At 36.2% G+C, this 27,399-nt stretch overlaps 2 protein-coding genes across 2 annotated transcripts; one reads left to right on the forward strand and one right to left on the reverse strand.

The window, feature by feature from the left end:
- Positions 1–4,580: 4,580 nt before the first annotated feature.
- On the forward strand, positions 4,581–15,932 carry ldha (lactate dehydrogenase A4). The gene is made up of 8 exons (XM_077211397.1): positions 4,581–4,690; positions 6,409–6,543; positions 7,934–8,051; positions 11,105–11,278; positions 11,399–11,572; positions 11,656–11,773; positions 12,031–12,154; positions 14,311–15,932. Exons 2-8 carry the CDS (start codon positions 6,415–6,417, stop codon positions 14,473–14,475), a joined length of 1,002 nt encoding a protein of 333 aa, XP_077067512.1. The 5' UTR covers positions 4,581–4,690; positions 6,409–6,414; the 3' UTR covers positions 14,476–15,932.
- tsg101a (tumor susceptibility 101a) lies at positions 15,794–27,397 on the reverse strand. The gene is made up of 10 exons (XM_077211386.1): positions 27,010–27,397; positions 25,918–26,005; positions 25,766–25,831; positions 25,522–25,685; positions 25,232–25,358; positions 22,047–22,104; positions 21,767–21,861; positions 18,045–18,247; positions 17,695–17,934; positions 15,794–17,572 (listed from the first exon to the last, which is right to left on the reverse strand). The coding sequence occupies exons 1-10, from the start codon at positions 27,049–27,051 to the stop codon at positions 17,483–17,485; spliced, it is 1,173 nt and encodes a 390-aa protein (XP_077067501.1). The 5' UTR covers positions 27,052–27,397; the 3' UTR covers positions 15,794–17,482.
- Between the last annotated feature and the right edge of the window lie 2 nt (positions 27,398–27,399).

Consider the following 27,399-nt stretch of genomic DNA (forward strand, 5'->3'; position numbering starts at 1 on the left):
GTATTCCAATTTAATCTCTCTGAGAACTTCTGGGAGGGAGCCATAGGGGCTGTTAACTCGTCATCCAGCTGCGCGAGACTGTCACTAATACAATTTAAAGTTAAAGTCACAGGTTACACTATAGTAAGGACAAACTATCAAAGCTCTATCCAGACAAATTTGATGAGAATTGTAGTAGATGCATGCAGGCTCCATGCAATCTTACCCACATGTTTTGGGCATGCCCCAAGTTGTCTGAATTCTGGCGACTATTCTATAAAACAATTTCGGATATATTAGGCATAACTTTAACCCCAACCCCACATATCGCTATTTTCGGCAAGCCCCCGGACGGCCTCCGTACCACAGCCATTCAAAATAACGTAATTGCCTTCGCCTCTCTTATTGCTCGCAAGAGAATTTTGTTATTGTGGAAGTCTCCTCGACCACCATTGTTCAAAGTCTGGCTACACGACATTTTAGGTCTTCTGAAACTGGAGAAGATCAAATTCACACTTAGGGGGTCATCTGGTAGGTTCTATACTCAGTGGAGACCACTACTTAACTATCTAGATAAGCTGCCAGCTCAGGAAGTCTCTTTGTAAAGTCCCACTGTATGGTTATAAATGTTCTATTCCCTCTGATATGGTCCGCCAGCGGCAGATAATCTGTTCACCCCAAAACATTCCAACATAACAGATTACAACAGATAACTTGCTTTGGTGACTGAGGAGTGAGCAGCAATTGATTGATATTTACTTTGTACAGTTAATGTTTAGCACTAGCAGCTTACATTGGTATTTTGAATTATTACTGTGTAAGTATAGGTGTATATACAGTAATTGTATGTATGTGTACATATATAGTTTATTTTTTTTATTTTTTTTTTAAGTGGATCATTCTTCGGGAGGGGGGGGGGGGGATTGTTGTTCATTTAAGTTTATAAAAAAGAAAAGACATTGTATTCCTGTATGCACTTTATGTCGGTTTCTTGTACTTGATAAATAAAAGCTATAAATTTTTTTTTAAATCATAGCCAGCTTAAAAGTTTTCGATACGTATCCTAATGACAAAGATGAATTAATGATATTAAGAAGAGGATCTATGACCCCTGGAAGCATCTCTTTCAATAGCTTAGTCGGTATAGGGTCTAGCATAGGCCTACATGTTGTTGATTTAGATGATTTAACGAGCTTAGAAAATTCTTCCTCTCCTACAGCAATGAAGGAATCAAATTTTTCGTCAGTGAGACTACAGTGCACTGTATGATGCGATACTAAAGTGCTGGAAAAAAGAGAGTTATAAATGTTTCTGTCGCAATATCGAGTAAGCTATCTGGGATGCTGAGATTATGAAACTGATCAGGAAGATTATTAATAAAGCAATTTTTAGTGGCAGAAGTTACATCGAAATGTCATCGCTCTGCTGCAGAATTTCAACGGCATCAACATTGATTCCATGTGATAATATTAGATCTGGAGTATGATTACGACAATATCTGGTTTCCATATATATCAACATTTCCAAACAATGTAAGTTTATAAGACAGTGTGTAAACCTATGTGAAAAAAGTATTTAATGGGCTACTCAATCAAAAGAGTAAACACAACTATAGGCTACTTAAATACTTACTTTTTTTTATACATTATACTTTTAAGTATATCTCGATCAAAAGTTATTTTTTTCTTACCTATTTAGCAACTACAAAAAAAGGAGAAGATTCTCAGAAATGTTGATATTATTTGATCTCCAACATGGATCAATTATTGCAGTCCTAAATGTCTAAACGGGTTAAACTGAAATTCTAAAGAAAAAAATACTGTAAACGATAATTTATACAGAAAGATCTTGGTTTTGAGTTGATTCCTTTAGGAATGGAAAAATACATTAGCATTCCTTAAGGTTTTTTTTATTATTATGCAACGCCATGTAACTTGTCATGACCTGTCTGTCGCAGGGAAATAACAGCTACAGCTACAGGTAGCACTGCTAGATGAACACGGGGTAATTTTGTAACTAAAATATTATTTAGGCCAAATATTTGACTGACCTTGAAACCTTAAAACTGAAGACTATTTATGAATAAACTATAAAAATCTGGATGATATGGGCTTTATTTACCACAAGATGGTGCACTTTCATTAGATATTAAAAAGATATTAAAAAAATGAGCCTGTTGTCTGTTTTTATAGGTTAACCAGCTAACCTATTTTTGGTAATAGCCTACAAATTTTGTCTAAAACTGATGGTTAATGTTTTAATATATAAGCCAATTGTGTAGGCTATAAGATAATTATAGGCCTATAAAAACATATTTTGTATTCCTGACTGCTATTTTTACAGTAGGCTACTGCTACAACTGTCCACCGACTATCATACTTTTCCTTTGCCTCCTTTTCCTTGGGCCGTTTCTGTTGTTGAACCCTACATGCCAGTTCAGCATGACACAGCACATTCACACACTGACAGGGATGCTGGTCATTCTTCAAGTACAATGTGTACTTATAATAGAGAAATAAAAGTATCCTCTAGCTTATGTATATTTAATGCCTATATGTTCATAAGGTTTGTGGTAACACTTTAGAATACTGTTCCTTCATTAATGAATAACTACACAGGAAGGAAATGAGTAATGCACTATTAACATTCTAGTAACTACTATTAACTAACAAGAAACTCTGATTAACAAATTAGTAAGTAATAGTGCTCAGTTGAATGTGGTAGTTCACTATTAGCTAATCAGTAACTACTGAACTACTATATACAGGTTCATAATTAACATGAATAATGCATAATTTATAATAAAAGGTAACCCACAAGTAAGGACTCAAGTGTCACTAAAGGAACTAAGATATTTGGATCAGTCTATTTTTTCTCCTTTTCCCCCCAACCTCCCCCTCATTCCTGATGAAAAGATTAGTTATTATTGCTACTACTATTATTACTTTTATTATATTTTTATAACACTATATTATCATACCTTCCTCATCCTCCAGTTAAAAGCCTACCAATTTTTTTCTCTCTTCTGTTATTATTTAGTACATTTTTATTACGTCTGTTGTATCTGTAAGATGTTCCTCTGTTAAGTTATTTCCACTCACACACCCAGTAATACATGCACACACGCGCACACACACACACGTTTATGTATGTTCATGTTTACGCGTTGATGTTTATGTTTATGTATGCAGCCTTGATGTTTTAAGTTGCATCAGTCACTTGTAAGTATTGGATTGCATAATTAAAAATAAAATAAAAAATGGATCAGTATTCTAAAGTGAAAACATGATAACTAATATTGACTGAAGTCATTGTAAGCTTTTGAGATTTTTGTAAGGTTTTGAATTGCAATTCCTTACGATGGATTTGGTAACACTTTAGTCATTACTAGTGTGTTCCCATGATCTTCACTTTAGAATACTGATCCAAATGAGTAGTTCCTTTAGAAGGATGTAGTAACACTTGAGTCAATACTAATGGGTTACCGTTACTTTATACAATATATTACATTATACAATATAATATTAATTATGAATCTGTATATTTTAGTTCTTAGTAGTCTTCAGTGAGGTATGAAAAATAGTAGTTACTGATTAGCGAATAGTTAACTACTACTCCACTGAGCTATACTTATTAATTTGTTAATCAGAGTTTTTTGTTAGTTTATTTTTTTTACCTTTATTTAGTTACTAGAACATTAATAGTACTTTACTCATTTTAATATTCAACAATATTATTGACTGCACTGACACTATTGGATGAGAACTGAACATTTTCTGCAGAACTGCTTTATAGATGAAATAAACTAATTTAATAATTGATGATTTTTACAGAGTTATTGAACCGAACAGAATCAATGCTGAACTGAATTCAACTGAATAATGACGGTTTACTATTTTCCCTTATCGAGCTGCTTTATAGCAGAATTGAATTCTGTTTGCATCATTGAATCATTATTTTCCTTTAATCACTGTAAAACTGCTTTGAAACAATCTGTATTGTATAAAGTAAATAAAGGTGACTTGACTTACGATAAAACTGAACGCAATAAAGAGTAAAATTCGATTAAAAAAATACAATTACAATTTAATTATTATATTTTATTATTATTTAGCATTCTATGATAATTTGATAATTCTATGATAATTTCTATCATTCTATGATAATTCTATGATAATTTCTATGATTATGTATTCAAGTGCAATTTTATTTACACCTAAAAAGGAGATTTAGGGCTTTTAGCCAGCAATATACAGTATAATACAATGTGGAAAAACTTGAAGCTATAAGCTACAATCAAAAACATACTAAGGTAAACTAGAAAAGTAATTTTTTGTTTGCTATTCATATTTAGTTAAATGTTTGTATTATCATATTTACAAAACAAGTAATGAAATAACAAGTGCACTTCATGGTTATTTTCCATTCTTCAATATATTTTGTAGGTAGATTTTTGTGACATACGCAGACATGTAGGTTAAGCAACTCGGCGCTTGCACTGCTAAGCCACATCCGCTTCATGACGTTTCCTCACATGGACGTGACTTCAGCCACGGGACGCAAAGCCACGCCCATCTCATTCATATGCAAATGGAGCTACTTTTATAAGCTGCGCGCGCAGCCTCTTCCTCACTCACACTCACAGCAGCACCAGTGCGGAATAAAAGCCCAGTCTACACTGCATTTCACTGTCAAATAACAGCATCTACAGGTAAGACACACATACACTAGTTACTAATATAAAACATTCAATAAAAGAAAGTTATAGTCTTATGCATACAAGGTGTTGGTTGTTATTTTTATTTTTATATAATGTAGCCTATATAGTTAAAATTCTCTTGAATCTATATATGGCATTCTTCTTCTATCATTAGGATGTAAAATGAGTCACATCCTTCTGTTCCATGCTTATAAATGATTGAAATCTGCTGATCTCTCATGTCCTGATGAAAGCACCGTTTGCTCTTGCTGTCAAGCTGCGATGATGTTACATAATCGTTGTTGCACATCATGAATACAACAGTTTACAAATAAACAGCATTTTTCACTTATTGTGAGCTCAAAGACGACTTGTTACTGCTTGTTTCAAAATAATAAGCTTATGATCAGGTATTGATGTTTAATCAAATTCACTTTCATGCAGTGATCATTTTCGAGCATTTTAATGTATACTGGAGAAAATGAGTCAGTTTTGTTAGATGTTAGTCTGTCATTCTGCTTGGTGCGTCACTGGAGTCTACGTGCTTCATGGACAGATCAGATGCACTTCATGTTCATGCACTTTTTGCTTCCTTATATGCAAAGGATTCTGGTACTTGTGTTTTTAGGGTACATTTATTCCGGATGCTTTACATAAAAGTCCCGATTTGCACAATTTGTGCCCGAGATGAGTCAGTATTTCATTCAGCTCGTGTAGGATTGCCATATTTATGTTCTCGATATGATTCGCCCTTGTTGCGTCAATTTAACACCGGCCTCTAACGGGAAAATTAAAGTAATGAGACTACTGAAAATCGTCATTGGGAATAATGAGCAGTAAAACATCCGGACACATTACGGTAATTAGCTACATTTCTTTTTGTATTACGGTAATGAAATTAATTAATAAAAATATATTATAAATATATTATATTAATACATATATTTTCATTGTTCGAAAATAGGCTCAAATGTCTTTTAAGAAAAAAGAAGAAAATGTATAAAATCCAGACGTTTTTATATCCTACATGTGTATATATATATATATATATATATATATATATATATATATATATATATATATATATATATATATATATATATATATATATATATATAGTCTTGTCGAACATGCACTGATGAATGGAGTAAATTAGCATCTATTTATTTATAATAAATGCAGTTGGTATTAATGTCTGGGTTTTTTACTCCATTCATCAGTGCATGTTCTACAAGACCACTCAGTGACAGACATAATTTCTTCAGATGTTTTGGTTTTGTAGTGATGGACCTGCTGGTTTGTGACGATCTGAGGATAAATGACTAACAAACATTAGAAATCTTCTTTGAAGTGCATGTGTTTGGACTGCTGCTTATGTTGAATGACCGGTTTAAATCATGAGAAAGGGGCTCTTCAGGTGATTTATTCCTCCTCTTTGCATTAATTCCTCTACGTGCCTCTGTGCACACAACACTGCAGCGGCTGGACATGGCGTGGGGGTGGGGTTGGGGGGTTTGGGGGGGTGCCACTCCGACAGGTTTGAGAAGCACTGCCTTTGACTCTGTGTCATCATGTAAATGATCAGTCAATGCAGCTGTTTTAAAATGGCTTCTTACTCAAAGCAATTCAGATTCGCATCATCTATAGTTTCTCAAAGAGCATTGATTCTAAAAGCAAATGAATGATGCATTTAAAAGCCCGAGTGACCGATGAGATTCTGTCCCCTGTAGCTGAAGATGGCCTCCACAAAGGAGAAACTCATTGCTCACGTGAGTAAGGAACAGCCTGCAGGGCCCACCAACAAGGTGACGGTGGTCGGAGTGGGAATGGTGGGAATGGCCGCCGCCATCAGCATCCTCCTCAAGGTCAGTGAGGTCACGCCCCGGATACACACTCATCACTAGAGATATTATATCACTGACAACATTCATGCTTTGCCATTTAAAAAGTTTAAAATAAAATTGAAAATAATTAATTTTAAAATAGAAATTAATTATTTATAAATTATTTTTTAAAATAAACTGAGTAAAGACCTTTTTAAATCTAAATGACAAATGTATTTTAAAATAAATTAAGAAATTATTAAATTGGACCTTTTTTAAATTATCTGTAAATGACACATTTATTTTAAAATAAACTGATTAAAAGTGGACCTTTTTAAATAATCTAAATGATAAATTTATTTTACAATAAATTAAGAAATTATTAATTTAAATTTTAACAAATTTGTAATTTTTAATAAATTTGGTAAAATTGGACCTTTTTTAAATGATATAAATGAAAAATTGATTTAGTAAAATTGGACCTTTTTAAATCATCTAATTTACACATTTATTTGAAAATGTAGTGAAATTGGATTTATAAATTTATTTTTAAATAAATGAAGAAATTATTTTATTTTTAAATGAATGTAGTTAAATTGGACCTTTTTAAATTGTTTATTTGACAATGAATTTGTAATTTTTGTAATCATGTATTTGTAATTTGTAATAATTTCCTGTCATGTCTTAACTCTTCCAGTAAAGAACAGTGGTGAGAGTGGGAAAAGACTATTTCACTAATATGACTACTGTATATTAATCACATCGTCACACACGTTTGGATATTAATCTCATATCACTTATATTGAAATCTTGAATAAAAGTTTGTTTTATGAGGTAAACAATAATTATGTGCCAATAATTATAACGAATTTAGATAGTTTGTGCAGGTCCAATGTAAATCAAATGCTACAGTATGTTGTGCCCACTTTTTCTATTTCCTACAACAACAACAAAAAAACTGTCTGAAATGAAAATGTCACATTGATTCCCATATCTTCCTTGAACCATCAGGAATGTGCTCGTGTTTTTTTTCTCCTGAATTCTCAATGGGGGTAAAGCTGCTGTGGCTCAAGTAAATAACACTGGCTTTAAAGCTTTCCTGACCTTTGAACGTAGAGCGATTTCTGAATGAGAAGGAAGGCCTTGAACCTCCTCCAAGAATGAACATGATCATCATATCTGGAGACTTGGCAAACATTAAGAGTCTGCACTCTTCAGCTCTCTTCATTTTTCCATCGGTGTAAAATGCAGTTGCTGAACCTACAGGTGCAACAATCTTTAAATATTAGAAAATATAGAGGAACATAAATCAAACAGGTTCAAACTCATGAATTTAAGTAATAAAATGAATCCCTAACTCAACATTTATCAATGTCTAAGCATCCATGTAAGGTGTGTAGGAGTGTATTATATCTCGTGTGTGTTTGTGCAGGATCTGACTGATGAACTCGCCCTGGTGGACGTGATGGAAGATAAGCTGAAAGGAGAGGTTATGGACCTGCAGCATGGAAGCCTCTTTCTCAAGACACACAAGATAGTGGCGGATAAAGGTCAGATTTCATAATCTACCATTAAAAGAAAATGTGAGGGGGGAAGAATAACAGGGTTTATGATCGATGATAAGGAGCAGACGGTTTGATTGGTGCCGATTTGGTGATAACGAACTAATGAGGTGACCTAGATTCAAAATTATTATACGATCTATTTAAAAATTGAAGTAAAATATTTAATTAAATTAAAAGCATCATTCAGGGGGCTGCATCTTAATCAAAAAGGAAAGATTATTTTTTATCAATTAACAACTTCCCAGTCTGCTTTAACGTAGAAGAAGCGTTGTCCGTCTAAATGCCCAGACACACCAAACTATTAGCAACGTTGTAAGTAAACTGGTGTCGTCTCGCATCGTCTGCGTCTGGGCCAAAAGGTTGTGTTTGAACACACCACACAGACTATAGTATGGAGGCTTGTTTCCGCCAATGAATAGAAAATAAAAAAGCTAATTGTGACTTTTTATGTCACAATTCTGATTTTTTTTTTCTCACAATTGTCAGTTCACATCTTGCAATTCTCAGAAAATAAAGAATTGAGTGAGTTAAGGCTGATTTATACTTCTGCGTCGGACTGCCTCTACGCTGTAGGCTACGGTTTGGTTTTCATTTATATTTCTGCATCGTTGTCCACATTGACGCGCAATTACACATGCTACTACATGTGAAACCCGAGGGAGCAGTTCTAGTAGACCAATCACAGCGTTTGCGTTCGCGTAGAATTTACGCGTTTTTACATTTTTGGAGAGGTGTACGTCAGGGTACGCCGTAGCTACGGCGTGAGTCCAACGCAGATCTCTTTTTTTAATGACAGTGTGAACGGAATATGATCTTTTTAATTGTGATTTGTGCCACTTCCATTTGTGGTCCTGAATCCGATACAGGTCAAATGTTTTGCAATGCGACCTCAGTCTGAACAATCATATCGGAATTCATGCAACTTTTATGTCACTCTAGATCAACATACATCACATTTCTGCACTCATGAGAATCACTTCAAGGATTTTACATTCCCGAAGTTATCAAGACATTGGCGAAAGGTAGTCAGTGAAGGACAGTGATGTGTCAGAACTCATAAGTATAACAGTTACAGCTATATATAAAAGCAAAACGCGTATCATTAAAGCTCTTTTTTCGCATCCTCGTCTTTGTTTTTTTATATGGCCTGTGCATAATTTGCTGGCTTCCACAGCAGATCAGACTATAAATAAACTTGTAATTGCTTACTTTAATGTTCTCAGTGTTTACTTCTCTATGACAGTGTGCTGTATGGCGTCTTTTTATCGTTCCAGCTATACAAAAAAATCAGGTCTAAGCAATAAATGAGAATTGAGCACTAAGGATTTGCAGTGTAACTTTTCCATAAACTCGCAATTGCGAGAAATAAAGTCAGAATTGTGATAAACTTGCCTTTTTTTCACAATTCTGACTCTCTTTTTTTTCCTCGCAATTGGCAGTTTATATCTAGCAATTGTGAGAAAAAAAAAGTCAGCATTGCAAGATTTGTAATATCATATCCAAAGGTCAAATAACTCCTACAGTCTGTGCCTGTCAGAGAACATGAGCTCTCCACACCAGCAGGTGGCAGTAGTCTGTATTTGTCATTCAACAAGGGAAATTAACCGAAGATAAAAACAAAAGTCTTCTTTGTGTGCCCTCTTGACTTCGTAGTTCACTTGCTTTTGTCACTTCCATTTTTCTTTTCATAGTTCGCTAGGCTAAATTGTTTATCGTGGGTGTGTTTTCCAAAAGTATAGTTGGCTAACTATGCTCAGTTGGGCTGTTGGTAATGATGGAACTTGGGACCATAGTTGCTTTTGGGAAACACACCTGGAGTGATCCCTTTCACAGACAGACTCCTCCATGAGTCGACATGCTCAATCATCCGAAAAGACTCCACCCGCAGTCCTACTAGTGCCAACAGTGTGAAACACACAGCTAAAACAAGACTGACGGATTCTCAAGAACTTTTGCTCACTTTGCATTGGCCGATTGTCGGCTTAGTGTGTCACAGCCTTAACAGAAAGAAGTTTATTAACATGAGAAATCAATTTTGAAGCCAATATACTATGAATGCCTATTTGCACCAAGAACATAATGAACAAGGAAAATAATGCAGATGAAAGGGCAAACACAAAAGCACTCTGGATTCCAGAAAGGAGAGCAAGCAAAAAACAGTCCTGTCCTGGCATGCAATGCTGCTTAATTCTTATTGTTCAGTGATGTCCAAAAAAGTGTTAACTTTCATTTACGGATGGACAAATTTTCCCCCTCAGCCGGACTGAGTTCAGTTTAAACTAAAGGTTGGACTCGATATAGTGTTCCTTAACACTTACCAAAGATCCAGTATTTTATGGATATTGACATGTAGCCAGGAATCGTGTTTCCTGACATTTATATGTGCCTGATTTTAACGTTGGGGAAATACATACAGCAAATTTGCCTGTGAACGCTTTATATAATGTAGGTCTAAATCCGGGTGATCACTTATATCAATGTTATATACATATTGTCCAGCCTTAAAACTTGTATAGTTTTTTGTGATTATTTATTTAAAAACGTCCAATTATGCAGAATATACGATGGAAAATTTTAATTGAGTTGTAAATACAATATATAGTGTATGATTTTACACCTAAATTCAGCATAAATTAATATTCAGCATAAACACTAAATTATAACTGCAAATCCATCTTTCGCTGCCTGGATTCCAGTTGTTTCTGTGAATTGCAGCGATCCATTTGTATATAGATCCAAAATGTACCTCAGATTTCTTGTCAAATTTAGTTGTACAGTCAATCGTTAAGCTTTTTCTTGTTTTAGATGTGTTTTGTGTGTTTTTCACGGCACTCACGCTGAAAACCAATGCTGCCGCTCAGTCTTTTTGCCACTCAGGCACTCCGGCTGACGTCATGCGCATAACCTCTATTTAGTGGCAAAAGACCATTGGTGCCAGTTCTTTCTACCATCTACTTAAGCTTGGTCTGACTCTGAACAGGCTGTTTCTCTCAGAGTGGGAGATCCTTCAAAAATGTATCATTTCATGTCTTTTCCAGACTACAGTGTGACGGCAAACTCCAAACTGGTGGTTGTGACTGCTGGAGCCCGTCAGCAGGAGGGCGAGAGCCGCCTCAACCTCGTCCAGAGGAACGTCAACATCTTCAAGTTCATCATCCCCAACATCATGAAGTACAGCCCCAACTGCATCCTTCTGGTGGTCTCAAACCCAGGTGTGACACAACGACTGTCCACTGAGACCAGCACCGGCATTGAATGTCCTTTTGCAATGAATGGTTTTAGTTGACGGCGTGTAGCTTCAGAAACGTAAACAAATGTCCTCTCGTCTGCAGTTGACATCTTGACTTACGTGGCCTGGAAGTTGAGCGGTTTGCCCAGGAACCGTGTGATCGGCAGCGGCACAAACCTGGACTCTGCTCGTTTCCGTTACCTGATGGGAGAGAAGTTGGGCATTCACCCCTCCAGCTGCCACGGTTGGGTTGTCGGAGAACATGGAGACTCCAGCGGTGAGGACAGCAGAGATGATTAGGAGCCCCAATGTGTTTCAAGAGCACACTGAATACAACTAAACATCCCTCTTCTCTTTCAGTTCCCGTGTGGAGCGGAGTCAACGTGGCTGGTGTGTCCCTTCAGAGTCTGAACCCTGACATGGGTACCGATAAAGACAAGGAGGACTGGAAGAGCGTCCACAAGATGGTGGTTGACAGGTAATTTGCAACCAATTAAACATCCATATAGTGGTTTAGTACTTTACACTAATTTTCGTCTCAGAATGACATAGAGAAAGGTTTTAGGGAGAGAGGCCAAGTGTTGAGTCATCTCTATTTGTATATGATCTGTAATAAATGTATACTATGTGTCGCCATTAGAAAGCCTATAAATCAACTGCTTGCGTAAATGTATTTAGTCTGGACTCATGGTTGTTTATCTGTGTTTAACACATAAATCTGGTTTGCTTTGGCAGTGCATATGAGGTTATTAAACTGAAGGGTTATACTTCCTGGGCGATTGGTATGTCTGTAGCTGACCTGTGTGAAAGCATCTTGAAGAACTTGCACAAGTGTCATCCAGTTTCTACTTTGGTCAAGGTGAGATTCTCATGTTTAGTTCTAGTTGACCTGTTGTCTTCATTAACAAAATATTGTGAACCATATTTTTTTCTAGTAGAGACAGAAGATAAGTACGTACATATATAATAATAAACTCTGTCCCAAAACCGCCGTCTTATGAAAAAATAGGCAACTACCTTCTAAGGCAGCATCAAGTGAGTGATTATGGACAGCAATAACAGCAATTTGATGTAAACTTGAAGCACACAGAAGAACTAACATTTACAGTTGGTTCCAGTAGATCTTACGTTAGATCTGAACAACTCTTCATGGACACATGGAAGCTTGTTTCCCCATGGAATAAAATAATTTAAAGATAATTGACTTTATCTCCCAATTTTGACTTTTCTCAGAATTGCAATATATAAACTTACAATTCTTCCTTTTTTTTTCTTGGAATTTGCAATTCTGACTTTATAACCCACAATACTGACTTTTTTTTCTCACAAATCTGACTTTTCTCTGAATTGTAAGATATAAACTTGCAATTTTGTGTTATAAAGTCAGAATTGTGAGATAAGAAGTCACAATTACCTTTTTAATTTTTTATCCTGTGGCGGAAACAAGCTTCCATACAGACAGCAACTATCACCATCACATAGTGCTCATCGCTCAAAGCGCATTCGATTAACGTTCGCAGCTGGTTTATGTTAGCGTTTTACCAAGCTAACAAAGTGCAAACGCACAAAAAAATGGGTGCAGTATTAATTGGTTTGATCTATTTAATGTACCAAATGATCTGAACAACGCTTCATGCACAGCAACTCCTTCGAATGCCACAAATAGGTGTGAAGTGCACAAAAGTCTTTACTAGCGTTCACAGTTGGATCCAATAGATCTTTAGTTAACATGTTGCTAAACTAACAAACTATGAATGCACAACTTGGATTTGCAACCTTTTGGTGGATTTGTAAGTACATAGAACTGTTTTATCTTCCCATGCTTTATTACTGAATATAGGCCTTCTCAAAATGTATTGTTCCTACGTCATTATCTTAGCAACATGCTAACGGCAAACTCTGTTGGAAGGCATTGCTGGTTGAGTTTTCAAACCACTTGAGTTTCATTACTGAAAAGTTCTATTGCACTTTCTGGGCCCTATCATACACCCTGCGCAATGCACCGCCAGGCACAACGCAAGTGTGTTTTGTTAGTTTCAGCCAGACGCAGTTATCATTTTCACGTCCTGCGCCACGTTGTTTAAATAACAAATGCATTTTCGCCCATTTGTGCGCCCATGGGCTGCCAGTCTGAAAACGTGGTGTGTTTGGGCGCATTGTTGATGCGTTGCTATTTTGAGCCAACCAAAATAGACTGTGCCACTGCCCAACCGAAACCGGGTCTAAAGTCAATGGCGCAATATTTTGTTGTTATTTAAAGGGTGCATTAGTAATATGCGCCTATAGGCGGGTCCACAATGCACTACACTCTGCTTATTACACACACAGCAGCAGCACACAAACTATCCAAATATTAAAAATAAAAGGATTACAATATAAAAGATTAATATTGTGTATATAAAGATATGGTGGAATCTGGCTTGTCCCGTCGATGGTCTGCTAGCGCGCTTTAACCTCGCACACGAGCAGATCCGTTTCCTCGCTGGAAAAGCGTTCAGTTTTTCCACTTGCAAATTCCGCCATGTAAATAGCGAATAGCACAATAGCACAACTGGCTTTTAAAGGGAAAACACACCCATTACTCATTAAGAGAATAGGGACAACCCTTTTAGACCATCCGCAGGGCGCGCCGACCATTAAACTAACACAAGTGGATTCGGACACTCCCTAAGTGCACTTGCGCTGTGCGCTTTAGACCATGAGCTTAGATCCTTAAAATAGGGTCCTCGGAGTTCATATTTATCATAATAGACATTTCCCTCGACTGTCCATCATTTTGGACTAAATGCTTCTCAGAGTTTGTCTCAGTGCATTGTGTGATTTAATTATCCTCGAAAGGTGCATGCCATGCTGCTTTATATTTGGCCATAATGAGGCATCTAAAGAGGCAGAATAGTTATCTTTGAAACAGACTGTTTAAAAATGTTGGCTAGATGCTAAGCTTACTTGGATTTGGAACAAAGCTATAAAATGCCTACAGGGCACCAGTGTTTGACATTTGTTGTGCATTTACAGGGAATGCATGGGGTGAATGACGAGGTCTTCCTCAGCATACCTTGCATCCTGGGTAACAGTGGCCTGACAGATGTTGTCCACATGACCCTCAAACCAGACGAGGAGAAGCAGCTGGTGAAGAGCGCTGAGACCCTGTGGGGCGTTCAGAAGGAGCTGACCCTGTGAACCACCGCCTTGTCCAAAATGTAGCCAGTGTCACAAAGTAAAAACCTCAATGAATTCTGCCTATCAGTCTCCTGACTTCATAAACCTTACTGCCTGTAACCATTAGAAATTTACACGCCAGTCTCAGACCTTTAGATTGTAACACTCCTTATTTTAGAGGTTTTAGCTGCAGAGGAGAAATCGTTTATTCCTGTTGTCTTTCAAAGATGATCACCCTTTGTAAAAGTTTGTGTCTATGTGCATACTATTGTTATTAAAGAAAGAAGCACTTGCGAGCAGGATGATGTGCAATTTGAGTCTATTTTATTCTGATCTGAGGTCAGCTAGCATTCCGTACTTGCATCACGCTATTGATAATTTCACCAAGACCAACACGTAAATTCAAAGCTGTTTCAGTTTTTACAAAATATCATTGTTTACACGTACAACAAAACGAACTTTCAAAAATCAGCTCATTATACAAACCTGTCAACGCAAAGTTTTACGTTTTTCGGCAGGCTTGACATCAAATTGTAAAAAGACATGCGCACAATAGTCCTCATTTATGAAAATCAATCTGTAAATCGTTTGTAAAATCTTTCTTGCGTAACTTTTTGCATTGATTTTACATGCCATTTTAAATTTCTGAATTCACTTTACAAATTTCAATAGTTTCATTAAATGTGACTGCTAATGTCAGAATGGTTTTGAGCGATTTGGAATTGTCACATTGAAATTAATGCAAGTTTACATAATTATTTTACAGACAGAATTTATACATTAAAAGCAACAGTTAACTGAAGAATGGTTTAAAGAATGATGTTAAATTGTCAAGTGGAATGTGACGGTTGATAATTATTTAACAAATGATTTAGAAATTGGTGGTTGAACTGAATGCAATTGTTCAATTTGTATTAAAATTGCTTTAATTTCTTTTCATTTAATGAATTAATTTAAAGTAATTTGATCTGTGCATGTTTCATGATTGAGGTCTATTGACTAACAAACAGATTATGAATAACATTGTTTACATGTTAAGACAAATTGGCTTTACGAGCTTAACACGTCGTTAACATAGTTAATGTACACGTCGCAAGACCGTGCATATAAACACTCAATGCAAGTCAATTGCTTTGTGTGACTTTGAACTGAATATATATATATATATATATATATATATATATATATATATATGGGAATAAAACCTTTTACAATGATCTACATTTGTTGTCTAAGCAGAATTCATTGTAAATTATGCTTTAACAAAACCATATTGAGTTGTTAAAAAACTACTGTATCAGCTGGAAACAAAATGCTGTTGTCAATGTATTTTTATTTCTGTTAAAGTTGGTCCATAAGAACAAGGACACACTCCAGCCGAGTGGTAAATGCACAGCGATGGATATAGCTGTTACTTGAAGCGTGTGACTGTACAATTGAGACCCGTTACCGAATAAACAATGTGACTAACTACAAAAGCTGTTTTTCTGTGTTTGTTCTCTAGGCTAAATAGACATAATAGCTGTACCGGAAAAAAAAATGGTTTTGTGAACCATGTTGTTTAAATAATCTGTCAAAAGTGTATTAGAGCATTTCCAAAGGTGCATTAAATAGCATCATTATAAGGCTGGTCTGGAGTTTAATACCTCAAGGTCAAAATACAAGTTAGCACGGTGGGACCTGCCAACCATTTATTACACACACTGATATGAAAACATGAGGCAATGGCTGACCATTCACAAATCTATCAAGATGTTCTTTTATTTGATCTGCTTGACAATCTATAGCCTTGAACAAATAAGAACAAATATTAGGGGGTAAAGTCTAAGAAACAGCAACGCAAGTCTTAAAAATGTCATTCACATCCCAAAAGTGCATTAAAACAATTGCAACTGAAATCCAACAGGTAAGAAAAATACATCTAAAGAATTGTTAATATTTTAAACCCATTTAGAAGAATAAACAGTGAGAAAATTGAAAGTACAGTACAACAGTTTATATCTTTTCAGTTTTCAAAACAAACATTATTAGTAGCAAACCATACTTTGTATACAACTAAATGATTTACAGTTATAACATCATAACAATAAATCTGGAACACCAAATAGTTCCCACTTGCGACGATAAATAATAAATTCAGCAAAATAAATGTAATGAAATTGAAATATTGAACCAGAAGTCATAACTGTTCTCCATAAGGTGAATCTCAAGAAATGTCATATTTTACCCCAAAGTAAAAAAGGAACAATAAATTATATTTTGCAAAAGTAAATGAAGTCGATTTTTAGACAGTTATTATTATTTTTTTGCATTGTGATATTAAAGAAATTTTACAAAAATTCTCGTAGTCAAGAGAAAAAAATTATAAAATAAAAATTAAATGTAATGTTGATTTTAATTATAAAAAGTAATCCAAAATGCTTGGACCGAATAAGATTGTATTAATGTATTACAGTAATAACAATAAGACCCTATGTACCTTATGACCTTTTTCCTCATGTACTTAACTGTCATGATAATGCCACAATGAAAAAATCTAAATAGTCTTAAAAATAGGTTTCATCTTTTTGTGCAAAATTTACATTTTTCTTTTCATTTTTGGGGTGAATTTCACTGTGATTCATGTAGGTATGGAGCATGACAATATTCTGTAAAAGTGCCTGAATGAAAATAGGAGTAGCTATCCATATTTGAGAGCAGTTTTCTCACATGTTACCTGTGGATGTCTCGTTTTAATTGTATCACTCTGTACGCTTAATCTAAGTATCTAAAGCCAAAGACCCAAACACCTGCCAGTTTAACATGAGAAGCTCAAATGAAAGAAGGAACATAATGTCTATGACGTCTCATTTACTTCTAATTCTCAGGACTAGTTTTTCAAATATCGAAATCAAGGAGGTACAGTGGCTAAAATTCTCACAGAAGTTAAATATCCTAAACTGGTGAGTTCCCACTGACCCAGATCAGAGTCCGGGTCATATGATCACCGCTGGAGTGTCAGGAGGAGAATGTATTGGTGACGGCAGGGTCAGTAAAGGTCACTCAGTCCAGCGGTCTTTCGTGCTTTCTGCATGAGCGCTCGCAGCTGGAACTGTTTTCGGGACAGCAGACGCACATGCTGAGGACAAAAACGGGATGATGTCAAACATTACATTACCAAGAAAATCAAATACAGGAGAATAAATGCCAAGTCTGATCCAAAACTTTTGTTTTCTGAAAAAAAGAAAGAAATAGAAAGACCTTGAGAAAGACCTCCAGGTCGATGACTCCTCTCCGCAGGGCTTCTCCCAGGTAAAAGATGGTGTCCTCTATAGCGTTCTCCTCTGCATACAGGTTCAGGATCTGCTTGTAGAGCGGGGCTGTCGGTATGATCACGTCGTCAATGTCATTGTTTTCTGATTGGTTCTCCATCTTCTCCAGAGCTTCACTCAGTTCCTCGTCCTTCTTCTTGAGGAGCTCAATGTTTCGGTCCACCTCAGCCTGAAGGTGCACAAACACACATCTAACGTCATGCTTCCACAAAAACTGTGGGATCTCAATGCAAAATTTGGGAAGAACAAACTTAATGGAATAATTGCAAACATTCTTACCACTTCCTGGTCCAGGCGGGACACCATGTCTTCCAGCTTCTGGTGTCCTTTCTTCAGGTCTTCCTCAGTCCTCTTCAGGGCGTCCAGCTCGGCTTGCGCTCTGTCCATTTCCTCCTTCATTCTCCAGCGCAGTTTATCGCTCACAGCTGAGATTAGTGACGCTCGGATGGTGTCCTCACCGATGGTACCATCACGACTAGGACCTGGAGGGAGAAGACAGAGGCACAAATTTAATGCCACAATTTTTTAGAGATAGCCAAGGTTATGAGTTTGATTCCTAAGAAATGCATGAAGTAATAAAATGAATTCACTGAAGTCAATGTAAGCTGCTTTGGATGAAAGCATCAGAAATGTAATTTTAATGAGATCGACTGAGTCTCATTCACTAACCGTGAGTGAAATCTGCGTACGAAACGTTTTCACAAACAAATCATGATTTATCAGTAACTTTTATTCTAAATTGAATTCTAAATTTACAAAAAAATAAGGAACAACTTAAACCAGACTTAAGCAAAAATCATGTGCTCTGGGTGGTCTAAACATGTTTAGATGAAATTACATTCATATTTAATCTTAATATATATATATATATATATACACTATATTGCCAAAAGTTTTGGGACGTCTGACTTTACATACACATGAACTTTAATGACATCCCATTCTTAATCCATAGGGTTTAATATAGAGTTGGCCCACCCTTTTGCAGCTGTAACAGCTTCAACTCTTCTGGGACGGCTTTTCACAAGGTTGAGGGAGTGTGTTAATGGGAATTTTTGACCATTCTTCTAGAAGTGCATTTGTGAGGTCAGGCACTGATGTTGGACGAGAAGGCTTGGCTCGCAGTCTCCGCTCTTATTTATCCCAAAGGGGTTCTATCGGGTTGACGTCGGGACTCTGTGCAGGCCAGTCAAGTTCCTCCACACCAAACTTGTCATTCATGTCTTTATGGACCTTGCTTTGTGCACTAGTGCGCAGTCATGCTGGAACAGGAACATCCCCAAACTATTCCCACAAAGTTAGGAGCATGAAATTCCAAAATTGTCCAAAGTCCAAAAAGTCCAAAATGTCTTGGTATGCTGAAGCATTAAGAGTTCCTTTCACTGGAACTTAGAGGTCAAGCCCAACCCCTGAAAAACAACCCCACACCATAATCCCCCCTCCAGCAAACTTTACACTTGGCACAATGCATTTAGGCAAGTCCCGTTCTCCTGGCAACCGGCAAACCCAGACTCGTCCATCGGATTGCCAGACAGAGAAGCGTGATTCGTGACTCCAAAGAACATGTCTCCACTGCTCTAGAGTCCAGTGACGGCGTGCTTTACACCACAGCATCCGACGCTTTGCATTGCACTTGTTGATGTAAAGCTTGGATGCAGCAGCTCAGCCATGGAAACCCATTTCTATGAAGCTCTACACATTGTTCATGAGCTAATCTGAAGGCCACATGAAGTTTGGAGGTCTATAGCTATTGAGCTATTGAAAGTTGGCTTCTGAGCACTGTGAACCTCAGCATGTGCTGACCCCGCTCTGTGATTTTACGTGGCCTAATTGCTGTTGTTCCCAATTGCAACCACTTTGTTATAATAAAGCAGTTAACTGTGGAATATTTAGTAGTGAGGAAATTTCACAAATGGACTTATTGTAGAGGTGGCAACCTATAACGGTACCACGCTTCAATTCACTGAGCTCCTGAGAGCGACCCATTCTTTCACAATTGTAAGGCACGTTAGTGCCTAACAAAAATGTCACCCCAAAAATGTTTTTATTATGATCCACACATAGATTCATTCCACTGTGAAAACAACCCTTTTTCTCCATTATTACATAAGTTGTGCCTTTAAGAATGCCTGCTTTCAGAGAGCAGCTAATCTGTGTTTATACTATCTCAGCCATACAGAGACCCTCAGTGTGATTATAGACTCACACATTCTGCATAGCACTGTAGTTAATGTCATGGTTCAGACCTAATGATGAAAATTCCCTGGGGTATGATATCCTCTTCCCACTCCTGCCACTCTAAATATACCCACTAGCCTCTATGTCAAACTGGATGAACTAAGTCCTTTGACCTTTACCAGCTCAGAATCTAGTTACAGGCCCAACCTTTCAGAGCGCTCCAACGCGGTCACTGTAAACCAGTCACGGAGCCGGGCAGAAGACCGAGGTCAGGGTCACGACGAGGCAGAGATAGAGGAGTAGAGCCAATATAAAGGGTGAAGTGTGTTGTACTTTTATGAAACTGACATTAACACGTTGTCTCATATAATTCAGGGAAGCTGTGTCTTGTCCAATATCTTATTTTAAATGAACTCCTAATACTGCAATATACTCTTGACAACTGAGTAAAAGTCTAGTTAAAGAATGATGTATATAGTACAGGCCAATTTATAGTGTTGCCAATTCAGCTCAGATGCAGATTAAATAAAGCCAGTTCAGACTATATGTTGTCAATTCTCACATTCAAACTGATTATTGCTAATCCAGATTAAATCTTATTCATATATATATATTTAAAAAGACAATTCACATTAAGTCCCAGTATTGAGTGGTACTAATCCAAATTCAGAGTAAATGCTAAAAATTCAAATTAATTCAGATTCAAACTGAATACCATTCAGTTTAGCTCTGATTCAGATTCAGTGTTGTCAATTTAGATAAACTTGCATTAATTTTCAGTGATTTAGATAAACTCATATTCATATTGTATGCAACTACTTTAGATTAAGTAATTTAGATTTGGATTGAATGCTGCTCATTTAAAAGCAGAGTAAAGGCTATCAATTCACATTAACACGGATTCAAATTAAATGTGGACAATTCAAATGAATTCAGATTCAAATTGAATGCTACCACTTCAGTTTAGCTCAGATTCAGCTTTGTCAATTCAGTTGATCTCAGATTGAGATCAAATGTTGCTAATTCAGATGAACTCATCTTCATACTGAATGCAGCAAATTTAGATTAACTCATATTCAAAATGAATGTTGCCAGTTCAAATTAATTCAGAATCTAGTTAAGTTTCTCTGATTCAGATTTAGTGTTGCCAATGCAGATTAACTCAATTTAAAATTATAATTATTAAAATTATGTACAGTTAATTCAGATCTACTCTTTTTTTATACTTATACTTGACAATATTTAAGTATACCGAGTATACTTATACAATATTCATTCCGAGGCTGTGGTTTACAAGTAATAATGTTGTAAATAATGTTCAGTTTCTTGCACAGACCGATCTGTGATAAGACCTCAATGTATGGTCGTCAATTGTTTTTTCGACTCGCAAAGTGACGGTAGCCATTGACTTGCATTATATGAATCACCAAGGACCACAGTTTCAGCTAAAAATCTTCTTTACATTTCTACTGAAGAAATAAAGACACATACGTCTTGGATGGCCTGAGGGTGAGTAACAGCCAATTTACATTTTTGAGTGAACTAACCCTTTAACGCCACTTCAAATGAACTCAGACTGAAATTGAACGTTGCCAGTTAAGATGAACTCAGATGCAAATTCACATCAATCCAGTAAATGGATTGTTGGCAATATATTTGGCAATTCATATTGAAAGGATAACATCTGAGGCCTACAACTGAAGTTTAAAAAATAAAATCCATATTGCTTATTCCGAGGATATTGTGATTTGTGGGTTAACATGATAAATGAACTGACGTACTTTATCTCCAGAAATGAGCCAAAGGCAAACATGGGAACTCACCCACAGTGGTGGCAGGAGTCTGGGAAGGGTAATGTGCAGGACCACCCGTGGCAGGGTAAGCATTGCCTCCTGGGTAAGGGTAACCTGGGTACCCACTGAAGAAGACAAACCATTTCATAACCAATTAATCACACTCTTTAATTACAACACTGCCTTTTAAACCATGTGTTTTATATCATGAGGGTTGGAAAAAGTATTAATGACTTTAACAGGTTTATTTAATATTTTTCAGGCCGTTGCATGTGATCTTTGGTCAGACTGAATCAGATTGAATCATTACCATGGGTTTGGGTTGGGCCCGTAGGGAGACACTGCTGGCATTCCTGGCATATAGGACTCTGGAAGGAGAAGAAGGACATAAAACAAACACTTTCAGTATGGAGCAGGGAGACATCTGCTGTTTAAAACAGGCATTACTTTGTAAAATGGGAATGGTTAAGTGATCATGTGAAGCTTATTTCATATATGAACAATCTGAGCAGAAAAAAGTTACTTGAAAGTCTACATTCTCAGTGCCCAAAATATATGATATTGCAATCATAAAAATGTACAGTACGTTTTCCTTATAACAGATTAAAATATCTATGTTTTAACATCCACACATCCTTTAAGGAATATAATCTCCAGGTGAAGAAATATCTGTATCCTATTGGCAAAATCTGCAAAAATTAGAAATTATATTTTGCGCACAAAAAAGTCTATATAAATTATTTTTATATATATTTAAAACTGTACATATCACTTGGAAAGTGTTTCGTTTTCTGTGGAGATGCTCACATGAGGATTTTTGCAGACGATACCGATTACCATTTTTTTTGTCATCCGATTCATTCAATAATAATAATAATAATAATAATAATAATAATAATAATAATAATTCATTACATTTATATAGCGCTTTTCTCGGCACTCAAAGCGCTTTACATAGAAGGGGAATCTCCTCAACCACCACCAATGTGCAGCATCCACCCGGATGATGCGACGGCAGCCATATTGTGCCAGAAGGCCCACCACACACCAGCTTACTGGTGGAGAGGAGACAGAGTGATGAAGCCAAATAGTATATAAATGGGGATGATTAGGAGGCCATGATGGACAGAGGCCTCTGGGCAAATTAGACTAGGATGCCGGGGTTACACCCCTACTATTTCGAAAGACATCCTGGGAATTTTTTGTGACCACAGAGAGTCAGGGCCTTGGTTTAACGTCTCATCCGAAGGACGGGACTTTATATAAGTAATAATTAAGCTCTCATTTGAATTTTTTTTCCAGATAAGTAATAAGAAAGACATTATTTACACTAATGCTATATATGGATGTTTTAATTGAGAATCAAAAAAATAAGCACAACAAATATTAATGTTACTTCATTAATTTTACTTCCATAAGCCTTTTAAAAAGGGCTTACGCAAAAAACTATCTATATTAGGATATTCCGGCTTATTAAAGAGCCGTTAAGACTTTATGTCAAACTGAGCATAATTACAACCAATAAGATGTAACTAAACATAGTCCAATATGTGATTGAGGACAAAAAAAAAATTCTGAAAAACTGGAACTCCTATATATAAACTAAATTTGCTATCTGAAACCAAAATTATCAGGAATATTATTCAACAAGTGCTGAGTATTCCTATTTAAAGGAATAGTTCACCTAAAAATTCTGTCATCATTTATTCACCCACAAGTTGTTTCAAACCTGTATGAGTTTCTCTCTTCTGCTGAACACAAATGAAGATATGTTGAAGAATGTCGGTAACCAGACAGCTGCTGGACCACATTGACTTCCAAAGTCAAAGGGGTCTATCAACTGTCTGGTTACCGACATTCTTCAACATATCTTCTTCGATGTTCAGCAGAAGACTGAAACTCATACAGGTTTGAAACAACTTGAGGGTGAGTAGATGGTGACAGAATTTTTATTTTTAAGTGAACTATTCCTTTAAGTAGGCAGGACTGTCTTTATAAATTCAAACTTTTAACCTCTTTGCATCCAAAACATGCGGCTCTACTGAATAGTCGCTTTTCATCAACACTTGAGCGCTAAACTTCAAGCACTAGAAATAGAAATACAAAATCAATGTATTTTAAATGTATTTGTACAATCAAATGTTCACAAAAGTGATTTAGTTAAGAGCAATGAGAGACTGTTTGATTAACATGAATGACAAGGACGACAGCAGCTTTATTAGCCGTCTTTCACTTTAAATCCGAATGGACTGTTTACGTTTACTTAAAGGAGGTGTTCACTTCAGAATTAACATTTCCTGATCATTTACTCACCCCCACATCATCCAAGATATTCATGTCTTTCTTTCTTCAGTTGAAAAGAAATTAAGGTTTTTATGGAAAACATTCCAGGATTTTTCTGCATATAGTGGACTTCAATAGGGGTCCAACGGTTTAAAGGTCCAAATTTCCGTTTCAGTGCAGCTTCAAACAGCTTTACACGACCCCAGCCGAGAAATCATGTTGAAAGGTCAGGCGTGTTCCAGTTCAAAAAGTTAAGGTAGGGCAAAAAATCTCATTTTCTCCTCCAACTTCAAAATCGTCCGACATCGTTGTTTTACCTTTTCTTTATTTATTTAGTAAATGACATTTGACTTAGTCTTTGCACGTTCACTTTGTAAACACAAGATCTGTACTTCTGCCTACCTCACACTTGACCTTTCAATGTGATTACGTAATGTGTGGCGCATCACAACTAGTGCAAGATGAGCATTTGTGGTTAAAAATGATATAAATTTGTTTTTTAAATGGCCGATGGTTTGATTAGATAAGACTCTTATTCCTCAGCTGGGATCGTGTCGAGACTTTGAAGCTGCACTGAAACTGTAATTTGAACCTTCAACCCGTTGGTTCCCATTGAAGTCCACTGTATCTAGAAAAATCCTGAATGTTTTCCTCAAAAACCTTGGTAAATGGTAAATGGACTGCATTTATATAGCGATTTAACAGACCCAATGGCCACCAAAGCGCCATTACATATTACCTCACATTCACCCATTCACTCACTCATTCATACATTGACGGCGGTGTCAGCCATGCAAGGCGCCATCCAGCTCGTCGGGAGCAGCTGGGGTTAGGTGTCTTGCTCATGGACATCTCGACACTTGGTCAGGTGGAACCGGGGATCGAACCACCAACCTTTCGGTATGAGCCACTGCCGCCCCATACAATCTTAAAAACCATAATTTCTTTTCGACTGAACATGAACATCTTGGATGACATAGGGGTGAGTAAATTATCAGGAAATTTTAATTCTGAAATAAACTAAATCTTTAAGACATAAATGACTGTGTTTACGAAAATATTTGCAAAGACGGGCCTTTTGACAGTTTGTATCGGCCTGTTTTAGATACTCCCGATCGAGTCACAGAATATGATTTTCAGCCGATGCCGATCGATTGGAGCATCCCTAGTTTTCTGAGATTCACTGATGAACACACGATATGATATGCTTACGGTTGGGGGGTCCGGCAGCTTGGAAGGCCTGGTAAGGAGGCTGTGTCGTGGGTCTGGAGAAAACAGGCGGCTCCTCGCCAAACACCACAATCATGACCTGGATAAGCCCGTATAGATCTGACTGAGGCTAAAGGGCCAGGAGATAATAATGTAAAAGTTGAGTGGGAGATTTGACATAGTCTAGTAGGTTGTTAATTTCCATGTCATTTTTATTTCTTTGTGAAACGAAGACATTGGGGGAAAACATTGCTATTTTAATGAAATAGTTTTGTGTGATGATGGAGTCGTACATGCTTCCACTCGTGCAGGTAAGGCAGGTAGATCTTGCCGTTGGCATCTATATGTTTGCCGGTCTTGATCATCATCGCACTGGTGGGCTTCACAAAACATATAGGAGGATTGTAGGGATACGTATCCAACAGCCACAAGCACACGGGAATATTGTACACATTTCCTGTGATGGGAAAACTAGTTTAGTTATAAGTGTTGTAATGTTGCCTTCATCTTTACACTATAAACAATTCTCTAACCCACCTCTATAACTAACTGGAACAGTTCCTGTGAGGCTCATCAAGTCCCTGGATGATCCGTCATTAAACACTGTGAGAGAAACATCGGTTACTCATGAAAAACTAAAAAAAGTACATTTCCAGAGATCTACAAAGTGCAGGATGAGAGAATCTTACCGTACGCATCCATAACGGGTTTGAGGTCTTTGTACTGAGAGATGACGTTTGTTATCTCTCGGACAGTGAGATCTCTGTACTTGTATTGCTGAATATAGAAAAACAATGCACTAATATAAATAACCCAATAATCTTATTAACAAATTATTTTCTCTATTATAAAGCCTTATCAAAATGAATTGTATGAAAGTATATTGAATCAATAATACATTTCAAACTATTTAAATGTGTATTTAATCATATGTTAAGAATTCTATGTTATAATGTTTGCTAATTAAATAAAGTTATTATAAAATATGAATATAACTATTTTGACTTTAAAAAGGTAAAACAACATGAAACCACCCAAATCCAATACATAAATTTAGTACATCTTATATAAATACAGATAAATAACCTGCCTAATGCAGTAGATAAACTGAACTTAAACAAACATTTAAAATTGTGTCTTGGCATCTAAATAAAATAAATATGTTTACGTTCTAAAATTACTCAAACTAAAACTGAAATAGAAATAAAGCTAAACCAATGACAAAAGCCATATACAAAATTCAAAATCACATAAAATCACTATTACTTTAAAACTTAAAATGAAAACTGAAAATAAAAGCTAATGCAAAATATAACTAAACATTATACGTTAATAGTACATTATTATTACCAACATAATACCAATGTCTTCTTAAATTGTATGGTACACATGTACATTAACGAGAATGAGAAAATGTGTTAAGATGCTAAGTTTCATTTTCTTTATCTTTTCTTATTTCAAAACTGTATCCATTATAAAGTCTTATCACAATGAATTGTATTAAACTAATTTAATCAAGATATATCATTCAACAATGAACTGTTAAGTGTAAACATTTTTCTTTACTAAACCTAATGCAGAAACACTCAAATGCAGTATTACAACGATTTCAGTACATTTAATATAAATATAGACAAATAACCTGCCTTATACAGACGATATGAATATTATTTCACATTTTAACACAATAACGTTAAATATCAAATGCCCTTCATACTCTTCCCTATTAAATGTAAGTAACTATTCAAAATTAGAGATTAGACATAAGGCGCAGTACAAACCTTCAGCATCTTTTTAAGAGCTCCTTCGTTGACAACAGCCATGATTTACTATACAAATATAAATAAAATAAAAACACTAAAGTCCTGAGCAAAAAAAAAGAAAAAAGAATAAATGTGTCAAATATGAATGTGTTTCAGCTCAGGCCAAAACACTCAACAAACCCTAAACACTCGTATTAACGCCTGCTGTACGACACTAACACACTCTAAATGTCTTAAAAACTCATTAATATAGTCTGAATTATGGCTATTTAAAGAGACTTCAATAAATATAAGTAAAGTTGACTAACGTTCATCTCGAGAAAGATAAACAATACGAACGATGCGAACGTCAACAGTAAGATAGTTTCACTTCCGGTGGGAGTGTGTTGGGTCTTTCAAAATAAAAGT

The sequence above is a fragment of the Siphateles boraxobius genome, unplaced genomic scaffold (assembly GCF_051911475.1).
Source record: "Siphateles boraxobius isolate OS27281-9 unplaced genomic scaffold, OSU_SipBor_1 65, whole genome shotgun sequence".
NCBI lineage: Eukaryota > Metazoa > Chordata > Actinopteri > Cypriniformes > Leuciscidae > Siphateles > Siphateles boraxobius.

What these genes read in the sequence shown, in the direction of transcription:
- ldha (XM_077211397.1), top strand. Translation starts at nt 6,415, where the DNA reads ATGGCCTCCACAAAGGAGAAACTCATTGCTCACGTGAGTAAGGAACAG. An exon ending in CCATCAGCATCCTCCTCAAG is followed by an intron (nt 6,544 to 7,933) that starts GTCAGTGAGGTC and finishes GTGTTTGTGCAG; the next exon opens with GATCTGACTGATGAACTCGC. An exon ending in CACAAGATGGTGGTTGACAG is followed by an intron (nt 11,774 to 12,030) that starts GTAATTTGCAAC and finishes TTGCTTTGGCAG; the next exon opens with TGCATATGAGGTTATTAAAC.
- tsg101a (XM_077211386.1), bottom strand. Translation starts at nt 27,051, where the DNA reads ATGGCTGTTGTCAACGAAGGAGCTCTTAAAAAGATGCTGAAG. An exon ending in CTCTTAAAAAGATGCTGAAG is followed by an intron (nt 26,006 to 27,009) that starts GTTTGTACTGCG and finishes TTCTATATTCAG; the next exon opens with CAATACAAGTACAGAGATCT. An exon ending in ACCTGCACGAGTGGAAGCAT is followed by an intron (nt 25,359 to 25,521) that starts GTACGACTCCAT and finishes CTGGCCCTTTAG; the next exon opens with CCTCAGTCAGATCTATACGG.